The sequence below is a fragment of the Pteronotus mesoamericanus genome, unplaced genomic scaffold (assembly GCF_021234165.1).
Source record: "Pteronotus mesoamericanus isolate MK-2021 breed Mesoamerican mustached bat unplaced genomic scaffold, CSHL_Meso_final scaffold_165, whole genome shotgun sequence".
Lineage (NCBI taxonomy): Eukaryota > Metazoa > Chordata > Mammalia > Chiroptera > Mormoopidae > Pteronotus > Pteronotus mesoamericanus.
Window position 1 is genome coordinate 6,150,013 of NW_026555307.1, and position 17,358 is coordinate 6,167,370.

At 37.8% G+C, this 17,358-nt stretch overlaps 1 protein-coding gene and 1 long non-coding RNA gene across 2 annotated transcripts in view; one reads left to right on the forward strand and one right to left on the reverse strand.

Annotated features, from left to right (window-relative positions):
- Positions 1 to 4,370: 4,370 nt before the first annotated feature.
- Positions 4,371 to 13,621, forward strand: LOC129083179 (zinc finger protein 181-like). Its single transcript, XM_054589011.1, has 6 exons — positions 4,371 to 4,538; positions 5,185 to 5,334; positions 9,447 to 9,567; positions 9,847 to 9,942; positions 10,911 to 10,984; positions 11,758 to 13,621. The coding sequence occupies exons 2-6, from the start codon at positions 5,326 to 5,328 to the stop codon at positions 12,919 to 12,921; spliced, it is 1,464 nt and encodes a 487-aa protein (XP_054444986.1). The 5' UTR covers positions 4,371 to 4,538; positions 5,185 to 5,325; the 3' UTR covers positions 12,922 to 13,621.
- Positions 11,498 to 17,358, reverse strand: part of LOC129083180 (uncharacterized) — a 45,679-nt gene continuing 39,818 nt past the window's right edge. Inside the window, exon 4 of the long non-coding RNA XR_008530468.1 lies at positions 11,498 to 11,544. This is a non-coding gene — a long non-coding RNA (uncharacterized LOC129083180). The remainder of the gene's footprint in view (positions 11,545 to 17,358) is intronic.

Here is a 17,358-nt window from a genome sequence, read left to right on the forward strand (position 1 = left end):
GTTCATATCTAACACATACCCTTGACCAGATAAGTTCCAATAACAAGATCACTTGTTGTAAATATTGCCTAATAGAAAAGGGAAAGAAGGAAGCTCAGGACTAGTGGTAGGGAGTGGGTTCAATATGGCATGTAGAGTGTTATCCTCTCTTCTTATTGATCTCTCTTGGCCCTGTATTTTTTTCTCAAGTGACTGGGTTATGTGTTTAAAATTGGCTTTCTTATGCCTATGAGTCTCCATTTAACCTGCCATTGGATTACTCCTTCTTAGTTTCTCCTCATCAGAGTGCATCTATCCTTTTTGTTAATAATGCAGCTATGGAGCACACTCAATGTTAGGGATTCAGCTTCAAAGCAATGTTCTTTAAGAACTGGCCAGACATAGCTCTTGAAGCAAAAGACCAGCCCTCCATTTAAAGTTCTCCCCTCTTCTCCCAGGCACATCTAGTGCTTTAATTTAATTCATATCCCAAATATCTGATGGCACATAATGGGAAAACTTCATAATTCTTCCAGGAATCTCATGAGGAAAAGCAGAATAATGAAGAACACTTATGTAAGATTTTCTGGATTGACTGAGCAGGGACTTTATATCTTAACTTTAGTTTAAAGTGGTTCTAGAGTGGTAGTAATCCCAGTTCTTTTTCTGAAAATAAAATCATATAATCTGTAGAAAATAAAGGAACTTTCAACCAAGGTTATTGGGAAACCCTATAAAATGTCATTCAAGGACAGACTGACACACAAACATAATCAACCAAAATTTAAAACAAACTGAGTGAAGAATTTTAAAAGTAAATTTACAAAGATTCATTACTTCTTCAGTAATCAGTATTATCAGATGAATATTATGAATCAGCTGTGTCTACCAGGTATATATATATATATATATCATTTCTCCAGGAAAAGGCATTATAAATGGCAGGTAGATCAGAATACATTATCTAGAATGCAATACAAAGACTAAAAGAAATTATAGAGGAGGGTTTAAGACACATGGAGGATAAAGTGAAAAGACCTACCTTATAACTAACTAGAATTCACAAGAAGAAAGAATAGGTAAGAAGCAATACATGAAGAGAAGAAAAATTGCTAAGCACAGAAAGATGGCACTCACAGATTCAAGGTGATCAACATATCCCAAGTAAGAGAAAACTTGAAGAATTTCACACCAGAAGCATACAAAAACCTGTAACAGTTTCTGAATCCAGTTCTAAATCCAAGATTCTAAATGGAAAAAATTCAAATATCCTAGCCTCCACACCCCCTCTTTAAAATTGTGCATTTTTCTATGTAACTTGTATTTTAATATCATAAAGGCCATTGTTCTAAAATAACATTGAACAAAAGATGTGCAATTCTCAGAGAAGGATATACTAAAGCCAATAGACTCATGAAAAGATCTCAATCTTAACGATAAAATAAATACAAATGTAAGGCAAATGAGCTACAATTTCACACTTAACAGATTGGCAACATCTGGAAATTTCACAAATTCAAGTGCTGGCATTAATATCTGGCGATCACAATTCAAAAGAACCTATGCACCCTAATGTTCACAGCAGCACAATTTACAATAGCCAAGTGCTGGAAGCAACCTAAATGCCCATCAGTAGATGAGTGGATCAAAAAACTATGGTACATTTACACAATGGAATACTACGTAGCAGAAAGAAAGAATTACTACTCTTTGCGACAGCATGGATGGAACTAGAGAGCATTATGCTAAGTGAAATAAGCCAGGCAGTGAAAGACAAATGCCATATGATCTCAGCTATAAGGAGAACCTAACCAACAAAACAAACAAGCAAGGAAAATATAACCGGCAACATTGAAAGAAAAGAGAAACCAACAGAGTCAAGAGGGAAGGGAGGGGCAGGGAAAAGGAAGGGAAGGGTCAAGTCAGGAACATGTATAAGGACCCATGGACAAAGCCAAAGTGCTCAAAGCCAATATGCTCAAAGTGGGGAAGGATTGAGGGAGGGAGGTAGGGGAGGGGGGCAGGGGAAAGTGGTGACGGGAAGGTGGAGACAAATGTATTTGAACAAAAAATAAAAATTTTAAAAAATTTAAAAAATAGCTGGCAATCAAAATAACTATAAACTAAGGTAGAATTGCAAATTAGTCCAACTTTGGAAACAATGTATTTGTTTAATAAGGAGTAGATGAGAATACACTCTGCGCTGAGAAATCTTGTAATGCACTCTAAGCCTAGGGAGGAATTGAACTGATGCCACGATGTTTTTTAAAAACTACTGCTACCCTGGCCAGTGGCTCAGTTGGTTGGAGCATCATCCTGTGCTCCAGAAGGTTGCAGGTTCCATCCCCAATCAGGTGTACCTGGGTTGTGGATTCAGTCGCCAGTACGTATTTCTTACATTGATATTCTCTCTTTCTCTCTCTTCTCTATCTTTCTCTCTCCCATCAGTGAATGTGTCCTCAGGTGAGGACACAAAACAAAACAAAACTACTGCTCTTAAAGAGAGAGAGAGGAAGGGAGAGAGAACAGCCCTCAACCTTCCTCTTCTCTTTTCTCCAGGCACATATATCCTTGCTGTCTCTCTCCTAAGCACAAAGGGTCCTTTGTGCTTCTGTAACTTGTTTCCGGAGTCCACGCAACCCAGTTGGCTCACGTTTCCTACCTCTGTGACTTTGACATTCTGAATAAACATTCTCTTATAATTTGAGTTACTGGGTCTGATTTCTGTCCCAGCCGAACTCAAGAACCAAGGTTGATGAACCTGGTTAACTTCTAGTGAGGTTTCATAGGATGGAAAATAACTTGTTGATTCAGAGTATTCACAATTAGTCATTGCACAAGAATACTTGAAATGCTCTGAAATATTACAGATCATGTAACAAATAACCTTAACAAAGATTTTCTTAAATTTGACAAGAATCCTAAAAATTCACACAAAATTATCAACCATGAGTTGTGAAGACAACATGAAATTCTCAAAACTATCAATAATAAGCACTCAAATTTTGGCCAGCTTTCCTGGAGGGAAAAAAATAAATTATCTTTTCATTTTTTCACATAAAAAGTTATGTTAGAAAATTATTGTCATATGAAGACATAATCAGAGAATATAGTAAAAAATGCAGGGAAAAGCATTATAAAGATGGAGTTAGATCTTCAAGCATATGTTTACGTATCTTGGAGATTACTCACAAGATTTTTGAAAGACATTATAAGTATTTTCTGCTTAAGTTCCTAAATTTTTTTCCCCTATAAGTAGTGCCACAATGTGCAAGATTTGGTGCTAAAGAAAACCATATTTAAGACACAAGTCCTGTATAACAATGCTGCTACTATTTTGTATTTTGTCTACCATCATGTCTGTCCTCCTCCTCCACCTCCTCTCCTTTCTCCCCTCTTTCTTCATAAAAAAACTATTAAAATAAACAAATAAATAAAAACTACTACTATAGCCATTTAAATACCAGTCACAAGACACAAACGTGGAAGCATTGTCTAATAAATCTTATGCATATAAATGTTTGACATATACAAGAAAATTCAGTCATACTATTTATAATTTAAATAACGTTATTTAATTATTAACATAAAATGTTAAGTTGCATTACATTTTTAAAAAAGAAGGTAAAGGAAACAACCCAAATAGACACCAACAGTAGATTACTCTGCCCTATATACTTTATGTACAACTACTGTTTATAGTGGACTGAGCAAAGTTAAGGACTAACAAGTGATTCTGAGGACAAAGGCGAGTTAGAGAAGGAGCGATTCTTCCAGGAGTGAGGATCTCTGCGCTCGCTCGATTGAGTCCGATTATTTCTGAGTCCTTCCAGGACGTGACACGCACAGCAGAGCGCAATCAACGTCCTAGCGAAAACGTGACTCCGTGAATTTCCGGGAAGTGTTGTTAGTCCGCAGACGACTACTGCTGTGACAGCCCGGACACAGGGAATTTTGGAAAACATACAGTCCAGGGCAAGTGGACACCAAATTCTCATGGCCCATCCCAGCTGGGCAGCGTGGCAACAAGGTTTTGGACGAGGGGAGCCCTCCTGCTGAGTAAGGCCAGTTCTTGCTCGGCACCGGCAAAGACTGCCCGTTACTGGACGGGAGAACCTCTGTGCGAGCAGACGAATGACCGAAGACCTCTCGCCGCGTAATTTTCTGGGAAGTGTAGTTTTGTGGTTCGGATGCTATGGTCTTTACAACGGTAGAGGGTAGCAGAGTTCACCAGAGGCTACGATTGTTGTCTTCTCCTCTCCCGCCGGAGTGTCTGTGGGTGCCACTCAGCAGCTAGGGCTGCAGGCTGCGTGGTCCCTTAGAAACCGAGGCCACCGCGCTAGCGGCGCGGAGGCCGCGCGGCCGCAGGGACTGCTGGGAAGTGTGGTTTTGCCGGAGGCGACCGAGAGAGGCACCGGTAACTAGTGTCCCAGACTCGGGAAGTCTGAGACCTGCCGCTTTTTTGTGGGCTCCGCCCTTGATCCACCCCACGGTAGTCCCGGGCCAGGCGGCGGAATTCTCGGTCCTGGAAGCTGGGAACTCTCGGCCGTGCAGTTCCCGTAAGGGGCGACCATTGTCCACTCACAGCTACCGGCGCGTCGGGCACGGGGATTCGGGCGAGCGTGGGTGCCGGGAGGGCGGCCTGCGGGCCTCAGGCCAGCGGCACCGCGCGCTGGGCAGGCGCTGAGACCTTGCTGTCCGCAGGGTCTTCCCCCTGGTGTGAGCTCAGGCAGGCCCTTAGCTTTATGGGCGTCTCTGCCTTGCTCTGGAAAAGGGACGTCAGGGTGGCGATTACCTCACAGAGCCCCTGAAAAGAAAATGGGCGAATGAGTGAGTGTGCACAGTACCAACTGGAAGAAAACGCCATCCGCGTTGTTTTTGTGTTATCCAGTGTTGACGCTGACGCTTTCCAGTTGTGTAACCTTGAACAAATTGCTTCGAATAGCCAAGCTTCAGTTTTCTCATCTTTTAAAAAAGAAATCTGGAATAATATGAATGTCCACCATGCACAGGAGTAGTGAAGATTAATTAGGCTCACATTTAACATTACTACTGTTGTTTTATGAATTTGTCTCATATATATAAAAGTTGATTTACATGCAGGTGGCACCTGGTAAATGGCTAGTTACCTCGTGCCAAGGAACACTCTGTTCAGGGAAAGCTGGAGCCCTGGAAAATGATTCCCATTGTCCTCTTTCCATGCAGGTGTATCACAGAACTGCAAGATAAGCCTGATTTTTCAAGACTGTATCTTCATGTTCTTAATCTGCCTTCTCAGGAAAGTCCCCTCCTATTAGACAAGAGCCTGGATAGAGGACTGTGTTGACTATTGGAAATAGCAAAGTCATGTTCCAGGTAAGTCAGTATGTCTCCAAATCTACCTGAAACACCTTTTTATCAGGACTCTTGAGTGTTCGCTTTCCTTCTACCAGTTTCCTCCTAACAAAGTCCATTTTGGAACTGGATCTATGATTCCTTTCATTGTAGCAAAGGATGGATGGAGCCTGATGAAGAACTCCCAGGTACTATATTCTCTGAGTTTCTCCTCTTTTCTCCCAGTTTTCTGCTAGAAGTCTCTGTAGTCTTGAACAAAAACCTTTTAAAATTACAGTTCAAGATTCAAGTTTGGAATTTGAGGTTATTTATTTTATGGTTGTTAATGTTGTATCGTGTGGTCTCAATTAATGGTATATCATTTCTTTCAGTTATTCAAGTTGAGAAGTGTTTGGAGTCATCTTGTTCCTCCCTTTCTGTTATAACTCACGGTCAGGCACTTTAGTTAGTTCTAAAATATATACAGGATAGATGTAGAATCTGAGCATTAGTAACTCCATCACTGCCTCCCTGGTCCAAGCCAACCTAGATTACTGCAGTAGCCTCCTAGGGGGATCCCGTTTCTGCCCTCGACGCTCTTCAGTCTCTTCTTAGTACAGCTGTCACAGCGATCCTCTTATTATATAAAGTGCTGTTATTCCTCTGTTTAAAACTGTTCACTGGCCCTAACTCAGAATGGAAGTCAGTTCTGTAGTGACTTAAAAAGCGTTGTACAATTAGAATGTTTATTACCTTTCTGATCTTATCTTTCTTCTTTGTCTCCTTGCTCCCTGTGGGCTCCAGCCACACTGGCTATGGCCTGCAGGCCTTGGAAGTCGCTGTCCTGTTTGGAATATTCTTTCCTCATACATGCACAGTCTGGCATTCTTATCTTCCTTGTATCTTTGCTCAGTGGTTACTTTCTCAGCAAAGCTTGCCTAAACACTGTTTAAAATCGTCAGCCACCTTCTTTCAACAACCACTTCCACTCTTCCATCACTGTTCTCTTGTTTTCCATAATGCTTATCACTCATTAGCTGTCACTATACGTTTAGTATATGCATACACCCATGGTTTGTCTCCTCCCATTGGGAAGTTTTGTTTTGTTTTTTTCTATTTGTTGATTATTTTATCTTCAGTGCTCAGAGTGGTACCTGGCACAAAAGAGATGCTTACTAAATAGTTGTTGAGTGAGTGATGAAACAGTGGTGGGCAGAACCATGGGGTGGAAGATGAACCTGCACAGGAGAAGGTGTGAATGGCAGATGTGCAAATTGGGCAGAATCTAGTTTCTTGGGAGAATTAGATAATTAGAATTGAGGGGGAAAAAAACTGTTCTTTTAAAAGTAAAAGCTAAAGTGAACTGACTGCCAAACTCACTCAATGGTTCATTTCCTAAACACTTACGAAGTACATAAGGGAGACTCTTCCATAGGTTTGGGTGTATACTGACATGCAGGGCTGCGTGATCTAGTGCAGTACTGTCTAAGAGAATTTTCTACAGTGGTGGAAATAGTTTATATGTGTGCTGTCCAGTATGGTAGCCACCACTCCCATATGACTATTGAGTATTTGAGCTTAGACTACAGTGACTGGAGAACTGAATTTTTTATTTTATTTAAATTTAAATTTATATAGCCAGATGTGGCTAGTGGCTATTGTATTGAATAGTGTAGGACTGGTAGAAAAATAAGAAAGCATAAGAAATTAAGATAGGTACTAGGACAAATATTCTGAGTTATTCTGGGGACAAAGAAGTTGAACATCCCAGGCTGCCCATGCAATTGAAGGGGAAGAAAGAGGAGGCATCCCTGGGGGAAGCAAGGCTGGAACTGGTTTTGGTGGCCCATAGTACCAGGGAGGCAGAGGTGGAAATGAATTTATACTAAATTGAGAGGACATCTTGAGCACAGGTGGAGAGGCCTAAAGAACTGAAAAAATTTTCCATAGCCATAGTTCACAGGGGAGACTTTAGCCCCCTTGACCCCACCCACAGAGGACATTTGCTAATATTTAGAGATATTTTTGGTTGTCACGACTCTGATGAAGAGGGGAGTTGCAACTAGAATCTAATGGGTAGAGGCTATGGATGCTACTAAATATCCTAAAATTCAAAGGGCAGCTCTCCACAACTAAGAATTATCCAGCTTAAAATATCAGTAGTCCCAAGATTGAGAAATCCTAATCTAAATAAAAAGCGAAGAGTATTAAACTGAGATTTATGTGAGCTTTCTTCTTTAGACTTTCAATACAGTGACATTTATCAATGTATTCATAACTTAAAATATGAAACAAGTTTGCTTTGGTGGAATAAAACAGTGTTTTATGCATTTAACACAGGTAACATAGTGTTGGTAAGAGTAAATACAAATGGAAAAAAGAACTTTCCCTGGTGCCAAAAGGAAAAAAAAGGCCTTCTCCCTCTTCCTTTTCTTAGAATATTACCTTGAGAAAAACCTGTAATTGTAAATCCTTTCTTTGTCTCCTTGGGATGCTTGTAAATCTTTTTCAAAGTGAAGTAAGCCTCGGCCAGGCAGTAAAGTCTTTCTTAGGGCCTTGGAGCCATCTCTTTGAAATGATGCATCTTGACTCCCTGTCTCTGAGAGTTTAGCCTGGGCTCCTGGCTCCAAGGTTTAACTTTATGCATGTCATAAAGATATGAGAACTTTTCTTTTTCTTTGGGGTAAAGGCAATTAACACAGATTGCTACCCCAATTATGAGGTGAATTTAGGATGAACTATGTGTCACAAAAGATACTGTAAAGTCCTCTCACTGGAGGACAAGTTATTTATTTTGAAAGCATCTATGTAATGATTGTATCTATCTGGTTTTTTAAAAGGGTGAGATTTCTTTCTGTCCTTAAAGTCTCATTAGTGATTTCCCATGAAGTGCATTACAGTTTGGTTTAATGCTTAGTCAATAATAAAGCCTGTGTCTTTTGTTTCTACATTGTAAAGATAATTTTCTGCTTGGCAGATATGGTTTTTAATTAATTCCCCAACATCTGACAAAGGTAAATTCCCACTTTGAAATCAAAGACCAGTGTGAATAGTGAACATAAATGCCAAATATCCCAATAAAGTAATAGAATATTGAACCACTTGTGGAGTGAAAAATTCACCATAGCCCAACAATGTCTATTTCACCAATGACAGGCATTAATAATGCCATTTAAAATGCATACATTTTTGCACATATTACAATTTCACTAACCAGTAAGCTATTATTGAACATTTTAACTTTTTCTAAAATTTTGCTGTTTTAAATAACACCATAAATGAGTACTGTTTCTAGGAAGAAATCTGTTTCCTTAGAATATTTTCCTTTCATTCTTTATCTTTACTTTAAGGTCCTGTCCAAGTACTACTAATGGTATGAAACCATCCTTCATTTTTCTTGCCTAGCAAGTCATAAATTATTGTAAATTATTTTAATTACAGATTGATTTTCAATACAAGGTTTAAGTGTATACCATAAAGTATTTTGTTTTTTTATAAATTAGTTATGTATTTGTCTACCTTTAATATTTAAAAAATATCTTTTGTAACTCATTGGATTATACTATTATTTTTAAAATATCTTATTTATTTATTTTTAGAGAGAGAGGAAAGGAGGGAGGAAGAGGAAGGGAAACATCAATATGTGGTCACCACTCACACACACCCTACAAGGGACCTGGCCCGCAACCCAGGCATGTGTCCTGACTGGGAATCGAACCAGTGATCCCTTAGTTTGGAGGTCAGCACTCAATCCACTGAGACACACTAGCCAGGGCTTGATTTTTTTTTTTTTTTTGAACTGTAGTAGATCATCATTTTTATTAGTATATAAGCTATAATAAACACATCGAAGCCCTTGACTATGTGCTGTCAAATGTTGAATGCTGATTCTTAAAAATTTTTATAATTCCATTCCCTTTGACAAAATTTACTGTCCTGAAGCAAAGCTCTTATATTTGTCTCTCACCCTTAATGTACAACAATGCCAAGAACTTAATTATCTTATTACTACTTTACTTAAGTCAGATTTCTGATTATTGTCACAATTGCTGAATCTTGTTCCCTTCCTTCTACAACCAGGAGAACTTCACCACTTTTCCAGTGACAGGAGAGGCCTGGGCTATGGTTAAGCCTAAATATGTTTACTATTTCAGGTAACATTTAGTGATGTGGCCATAGACTTCTCCCATGAAGAGTGGGAATGGCTAGATTCTGCTCAGAGGGATTTATACAAGGATGTGATGGTCCAGAATTATGAAAACCTGGTCTCTCTAGGTAAGCACATTATAATTTGCTTACCTCTGCCTCTACCTCAATAGGAGAGAACATCCCCCACCCCTCACGACTCTGAATTGAGGGAAATCTCCTGAGTGAATGGCTAAATTTCTTTTTCATGTTCCCAAGGAAATGTTTAGCTCTGTTGTGACCTGCCTGAAGCTTACCTTCCCGTTTCAGCGAACATTCTTCTAGCCTTCCTTTGGTCTTTTTTTGATAATGGCATCTCTTCCCTGAGGACCACATCTCAAACAAGTTCTATATTTTTCCTGTAAGCAGGCCTTTTCATACCTAAGCCATATGTGATCACTTTATTAGAGGATGGGAAAGAGCCTTGGATGGTGGATAAAAACCTGACAAAAGATATGTTTTCAGGTGAGTCATGGTAAATCAGGCAAAAGAGGTCTTTGTTAAAGATGCTTGTAGACGGTGGGGTGGATTTTAGGACATTTTAGGGAGACTGTCTTCAGAGATTCCCAATGTAAAAAAAATTGAGGAATCCTTAAACTTAGATTTCAAAATGACCATTCCTCCGTCACAAATTATCTTTCTGTATTACTCATGTCATCTAATCAAAAGTTCTTGCCATCATACTAATTATTTTATTTGAAACAAAATAAGTCAAATTACTCTTTTTAAGTCTACTTACAGAAAAACATACTGATGGATTTAGGTTAAGAAAAGCTGTCAATTAGATGGAAAATCACTTTTCCACTAAGGCTGAACTTCAAAGATCAAATACAAACATAAATGTTAGAGAAAGTAAAGAATGTATACGAAAGTTTCTAAGAACAATATTTTCTAATAGCTAATAAAATTATGATTTTGTACAGATCCTACATAAATTCACAAAAGCTTAAATTTTTGTGAGCTATTAAGTATACGTACATTATTTTGTTGTAACTATAACTGTTTAATGCACTATAAATTCACCATTTTAAGCATACTAACCTGACAGCAAAGTGAGATTGACTGAAGGTTGTAAAACCAAGGTTGTGAGACAGAATGTGTTCTTTCATATAAATATCAGCACAAAATGTTGACTTGGATTCCAGAATGCATTCCGCATTTTCCTTGCGATAGTTTCATTTCCACATACTGCCTGCTCTTATTAAACCTATGTCCCTTATTAGACTATGTTCCTAACTCTGTGAGCTGTCTGTATTTTCTGTGCTCTGCTTTAACTTTTTTTTGGAAATGATTGAATATATGAGTGGTCAGAACCATGTGTTTTCAAGCTAGGGGAGAGATGGGAGTTTATTTTTCATCCAATTCTATTTCTACCATAGAAATTTCCCAGAAGTACAGAAAAAATAGCATTTTGCTTTCTTGATATATTTCAGATTGGAAATTAAGATGGGAAAACAAAGAATTATCAACGAAGGAGAATATTTATGATGGTGATTCACCCCAAACGGTAATAATAGAAAAAATTATAAAATGAAGTAATAAATTTTCAAATTTTAACAAAGGCTGGGAGTATATAGAGAAGCCGGAGGGGAAGCATGAAAGTCAGGTAGAACATTCCAGACGAGATACCCTCACCTTTAGAGAGAGTCCCACGGGGCAAAGTATTGGGTTAGCCAAAAAGTTGATTTGGTTTTTTTCCGTAAGATGGCTCTAGGAGTATTAGTTGTCTTTAACTTCATTTGAAACAATTTTGTTAGATTGTATTGTGACAGCTGTCATATAAATGTTCATTTAAAAAAAATCAAAATTGGTGAATTTTTGTGTACCATTTTATTGAAGATGGAAGAAAATATGCAACATTTTTGGCATATTATGCTTTATTATTTCAAGAAAAGTAAAAACACAATTGAATGCAAATAAAAGATTTGTGCAGTTTATGGAGAAGATGCTGTGACTCATCGAATGTGTCAAAAGAGGTCTGCAAAGTTTCATGCTGGAGATTTCTCACTGGATGGATGCTCCACAGTTGGGTAGATCAGTTGAAGTTGATAGCAATCAAATCGGGACCTTAATTGAGAACAGTCAATGTTATACCATGCGAGAGATAGCTGATATATTCAAAATATCCAAATCAAGAAAGTTATTGGTAAAAATATAAAATGCGTGTTTTATTTTACGGAAAACTTAAATGAACTTTTTGGCCAACCCAGTATTTACAAATATAATACATGTGGAAGTCGTTTCCATTTAAATTTAAAGTCTGTCTTTTCTGAATTACAGAGAATTTCTGCTGAAGGGAAATCACATGTACATGACATATTTAAGAAGAGTTTACCAAAAAAGTCCCTTATAAAAACTGAGAATATCAGTGGTGGAAAGAAACTTTTGAATACTAATTTAAGTGTGGCAACCTTCAATCAGAGCAAATCTCTTACCCTTCACCAGACTTATAATAGAGAGAAAGTCTATACATGCAGTGAATGTGGGAAAGCCTTTGGCAAACAATCAATCCTTAATCGCCACTGGAGAATTCATACAGGAGAGAAACCTTATGAGTGTCGTGAATGTGGGAAGACTTTTAGCCACGGCTCATCCCTTACTCGACATCAGATAAGCCACAGTGGTGAGAAACCTTACAAATGTATTGAATGTGGGAAGGCCTTTAGCCATGTCTCATCACTTACTAACCATCAAAGCACTCACACTGGAGAGAAACCATATGAATGTATGAACTGTGGAAAGTCTTTTAGTCGTGTTTCACATCTCATTGAGCATCTGAGAATTCATACTCAAGAAAAACTCTACGAGTGTCGAATATGTGAGAAAGCCTTCATTCATAGGTCATCTCTTATTCACCATCAGAAAATTCATACTGGAGAGAAACCTTATGAATGTAGTGAATGTGGAAAAGCTTTTTGCTGTAGTTCACACCTTACTCGACATCAAAGAATTCACACTATAGAGAAACAGTTTGAATGCAACAAATGTCTGAAAGTCTTTAGTAGTCTCTCATTTCTTATTCAGCATCAGAGCATTCATACTGAAGAAAAACCCTTTGAATGTCAAAAATGCAGGAAATCCTTCAACCAGCCCGAATCACTGAATATGCATATGAGAAATCACACTAGATTGAAACCTTATGAATGCAGTATATGTGGGAAAGCATTCAGTCATAGGTCATCTCTGCTTCAACATCACAGAATTCATACTGGAGAGAAACCCTATGAATGTATTAAATGTGGGAAGACCTTCAGTTGTAGTTCAAACCTTACTGTACATCAGAGAATTCATACTGGAGAAAAGCCATATAAATGTAATGAATGTGGAAAAGCTTTTAGCAAAGGCTCAAATCTTACTGCCCATCAGAGAATACATAATGGAGAGAAATTCAATAGTGCCATAAGTGTGGAAAAACCTTTAGGTTATATGAATCACTATGTGTGAAAAATCATGTAAAAGAGAAAGTGTATGAATGCAGTATTTGTTGTAATACAATTCAGCCATTGATCCTCCCTTATTCAGCATGATAAAATTTATATTGGAGAAAAATCTTATGAATGTAATGACTATGGGAAGGTCTTTAGCAATGGTACAAGCCTTATTGTCCAGAGCTCACACTGTAGAGAGACCAAATGAAGGCAATAAATGTGAGAATGCCTTTGGCCATTATTAATCCCTTAATTGACACAAGTGAATCCACATTGTATTTACTGTATGGGAATATTTATGAATCCAACAGTAACAAATATGGGAAAGACATCTATAAATACATAAAACAAATATGGGAAAGACATTAGGCAATATGAATTTCTTATGAAAATGTACAAACAAAGCTTATATAAGAAATCTAGCAAAGTGTTCACTAAGTTCTTACTTGCCTAGACATGGAATGTCTAGAACAACCTGATGTTCTGATGCTAGAACAACTGAAGGATGTAGGAATTATGTGTAAATCTTCGCAGTGAAGCTATTTGTAAACAATTTTACAGGAGAGCAAGCAAACAAGCATATTATAAATAAATATGCATTTCTTATAGCAGTAGCTTGCAATTTTACTCAAGTCCTACATAAAAATTCTTTAGATATTTAGTCACCAAATGAATTGAGTAAATGTTACAAAGTTGCAAATTAAAGCTGCAAAAGAAATAAGTGGTGTCAATAAAATTTTTGATCTCCAATAAAATCACTTGTATATAATAAGTTCACTGTGACACTGATATTTCTTGCAAAACTTTCTACTACTTTCCTTTTAAAGAATTAAGATCAGACTTACTACAACCTTTAGTGGGAGACTAGCAAACCTAAAGAAAAACTGCCTGTGCTAAGAATGCCATTATTTTGGTAAGGACAATTCATAGTCTATTTCCAGCTGGATTAATCCATACACTATTCATTTTGATTTTCTACAAGTACTGTGGGAACATAACCAAGAAACAACATACTATGAGAGATCAAAATAGACTTCACTGTGGACCTGCTTTTTTAATTTGAATCCTAAAAAATGATGACTATGTAGCTGTCTGCAAGCACACACATACTGGGGGTCACTGCAGACAAAAAGCAGACAAGCAAGTTCTGTTATGTTTGCTGCAGCTGGACACTCATGACCCAGTGTCTAGCTTCAAGTTTTTTGGTTTTTGGTTAGTACTGTAGGTAGCATCACTAGTAATAGCAGCAGTCATTTCTCCTTTCCTAAATCAGTTATAGGGGTTTACCTTGAAATTAATAGTACAGAGCTTTCTCCATTACTTCTCCAGCCCACCCACTAACTTTAAAAGCATTGACTTTCTGCAACATCTGTCTTGAAATAAGAGTGTTTTTTCCTAAAATGGACCTTGAGAGAGAATTATAGTTTATAAGGAGGATGGCTTAAAATATTCTAAGTTTTATATAAAAAGAGGGGTAGTCTTACTGGTCCCCATAGTTTCCTATCTTGTGACTAGAAAGAAAACAGATCAATTGTTAAGATTGTGTGGACAGTGTTGGAGGTAAAGGACAGCTTATATCTCAGGTTATGTTCTCTATGGCAGGTATTTCCATGCCTCCTTGAACAAAATATTTTTCTCTTTAGCCATGCAGTTTCTTCAGCCTAAAATATTTCCCATATTCCCCTTATTACACTTACTTGCCAGAGAGAGTACTGTTCACCTTTCAGAGTTCACTGTAGGTGTTACCCCAGGCTTCCTCAGGCAATGATGGAAAGAACAAAGAATAAAAAAAGGGAGTATATAGAAAACAGTGGCAGACATAAGTTCCTCCTTTTTGGTTATTATTTTATATATAAATGAATTAAACTCATGAATCAAAAGAACAGATGTTGGCAAAATGGATTTTATTTTATTTTTTAGAGATTTTATTATTTTTAGAGGAGAAGAGAGAGAGGAGAAGGAGAGAAACATCAATTGGTTGCCCCTTGCATGCCCCCAACCAGGAATTTGGTCCACAACCCAGCATGTGTCCTGACTGGGAATTGAACTAGTGACCTTTGTAGGACAATGCTCAACCCACTGAGCCATACCTGTCAGGGCCAGAGTGGATTTTTTAAAAACAGACCATGCTGGCGAGGTTGTAGAGAAAAAGGAACCCTAGTACACTGTTGGTGGGAATGCAGACTGGTGCAGCCACTGTAGAAAACAGTTTGGAATTTCCTCAAAAAGGTAAAAATGGAAATGCCTTTTGACCCAGCAATTCCACTGCTAGGATTACACCCTAAGGATCCCAAAACATCAATTCAGAAGAACCTACGCACCCCAGTGTTCATAGCAGCACAATTTACAATAGCCAAGTGCTGGAAGCAACCTAAGTGCCCGTCAGTAAATAAGTGGATCAAAAAACTATGGTACATTTACACAATGGAATACTATTCAACACAAAGAAAGAGCTACTACCCTTCGCAATAGCATGATTGGAAATGGAGAGCCTTATGCTAAGTGAAATAAGCCAGATGGTGAAAGACAAATACCATATGATATCACCTATAAGTGGAACCTAATCAGCAAAGAAATCAGGCAAGGAAAATATGACCAGCAATACTGAAAGAAAGAAGATACCAACAAGAAAAGGAGGGAGGGAGGGTGGGGGATAGTAGGAAGGGGAAGGGAAAGGGTCAGATCAAGGAACAGGTGTGAAGGATACATGGATGAAGCCAAAGTGGGGAAGGATTGGTAGAGGGGGAGATGGGGGTAAGTGGGGCAGGGGAAAGTGGTGATGGGTAAATGGAGACAAATGTATTTGAAAAATTTTTTTAAAATAAATTTAAAAAATAATAAAAATAAAAACAGACCGAAAATACCATGATCCAACTATACAAGAGACTCACATTAGAACTAAAAACAAATAGGTTTTGGAAAGTGAAAGAGTGGAAAAGATTTTCATGCAAATAGTAACCAAAAGAGAGCTGTGGTGTCTATACTAACATTACACAAAAACAGGCTTTAAGTCCAAAAAGATTACAAGTGAAACAGAATGTTCAACACAGCAAGAAGGTATGTAATAAACATTTATTTATATATCTAATAACATAGCCATCAAAATATATGAAGCAAAAGTTGACAGAACTGAAGAGAGGAATAGACAGTTCTACATTAGCAGTGGGTGACTTCAATACACCACCTTCAATAATGGATAGCTCAACCACACAATAGAAAAAGAAATGGAGGACTTAACTCAATAAACCAACAACACCTAACAGACAAAATAACACTACCTTAGAACTGCAGAATACACATTCTTCTCAAGTACACATGTGGCATTCTCCAGGACAGAAAACAAGTATGAATAGATTTAAAAAGATAGATGTCATACTAAGTTACTTCCTTGACAACAAGATGAAGTTAGACACTGATAAGAGAAGGAAAACTGGAAAATTCATAAATATGTGGAAATTAAATTGCACTCTTTAAAAAAGATTTTATTTATTTCTAGAGAGTAGGGAAGGGAGGGAGAAAGAGAGGGAGAGAAACATCAATGTGTGGTTGCCCCCTGAATGCCCCAACCTGGGGACCTGGCATACAACCCAGGCATGTGCCCCAAACAGGAACTGGACCAGAGACCCTTTGGTTCGTAGGCTGGCACTTTATCCATTGAGCCACACCAGCCAGGGCTAAACTGCACTCTTAAAACAACTGCTATGGTCTGAATATTTGTGTACTCCCCAATTTCTTATATTGAAATCCTACTGCTCATTGTGAGAGTATAAGGAGGTGGGGCTTTTGGGAGGTGCTTAGGCAATGAGGGTAGAGTCCTCCTGAATGGGATTAGCTTTCTTTTTTTTTTTTAATTTTATTTTAATTTATTTTTTCAAATACATTTGTCTCTGCCAACCCCCTACCACTTTCCCTTGCCCCCTCCCTCCTTCCCCCCCTCAGCTCTTCCCCTTTGGTTTTGTCCATGAGTTCTTGCTATATGCTTTATATATATATATATAAAGCTTATATATATATATATGTAAAAGATACCACAGAACTCTAGTACCCTTATGCCATATAAGGATAAAATAAGAAATTTGTAATCTGGGAGAGTCCAACAATGCTGACACCCTGATGTCAGACTTCCAGCTTTAAGAACTGCAAAAAAAAATTCCTGTTGCTTATAAAGTACCCAATCTCTGGTATTTTGTTAGAGCAAACTGAATGCTCTAACAACCACCAATGAGTCAAAAAAGAAATCACAAATTAAATCAGGAAATACTTAAAGACTAATGCAAAGGAAAACAGAACATATCAAAATTTATGGTATGTAGCAAAAGAACTACTAGGAGTGAAACTTATAGCAATAATTGCCTACATAAAATGATCTGAAATCAATAATATAACTTTACATCTTCAGGAACTATGAAAGGACACACTGAACTAAAAGCTATAAAAGGAAGGAAATAAAAAA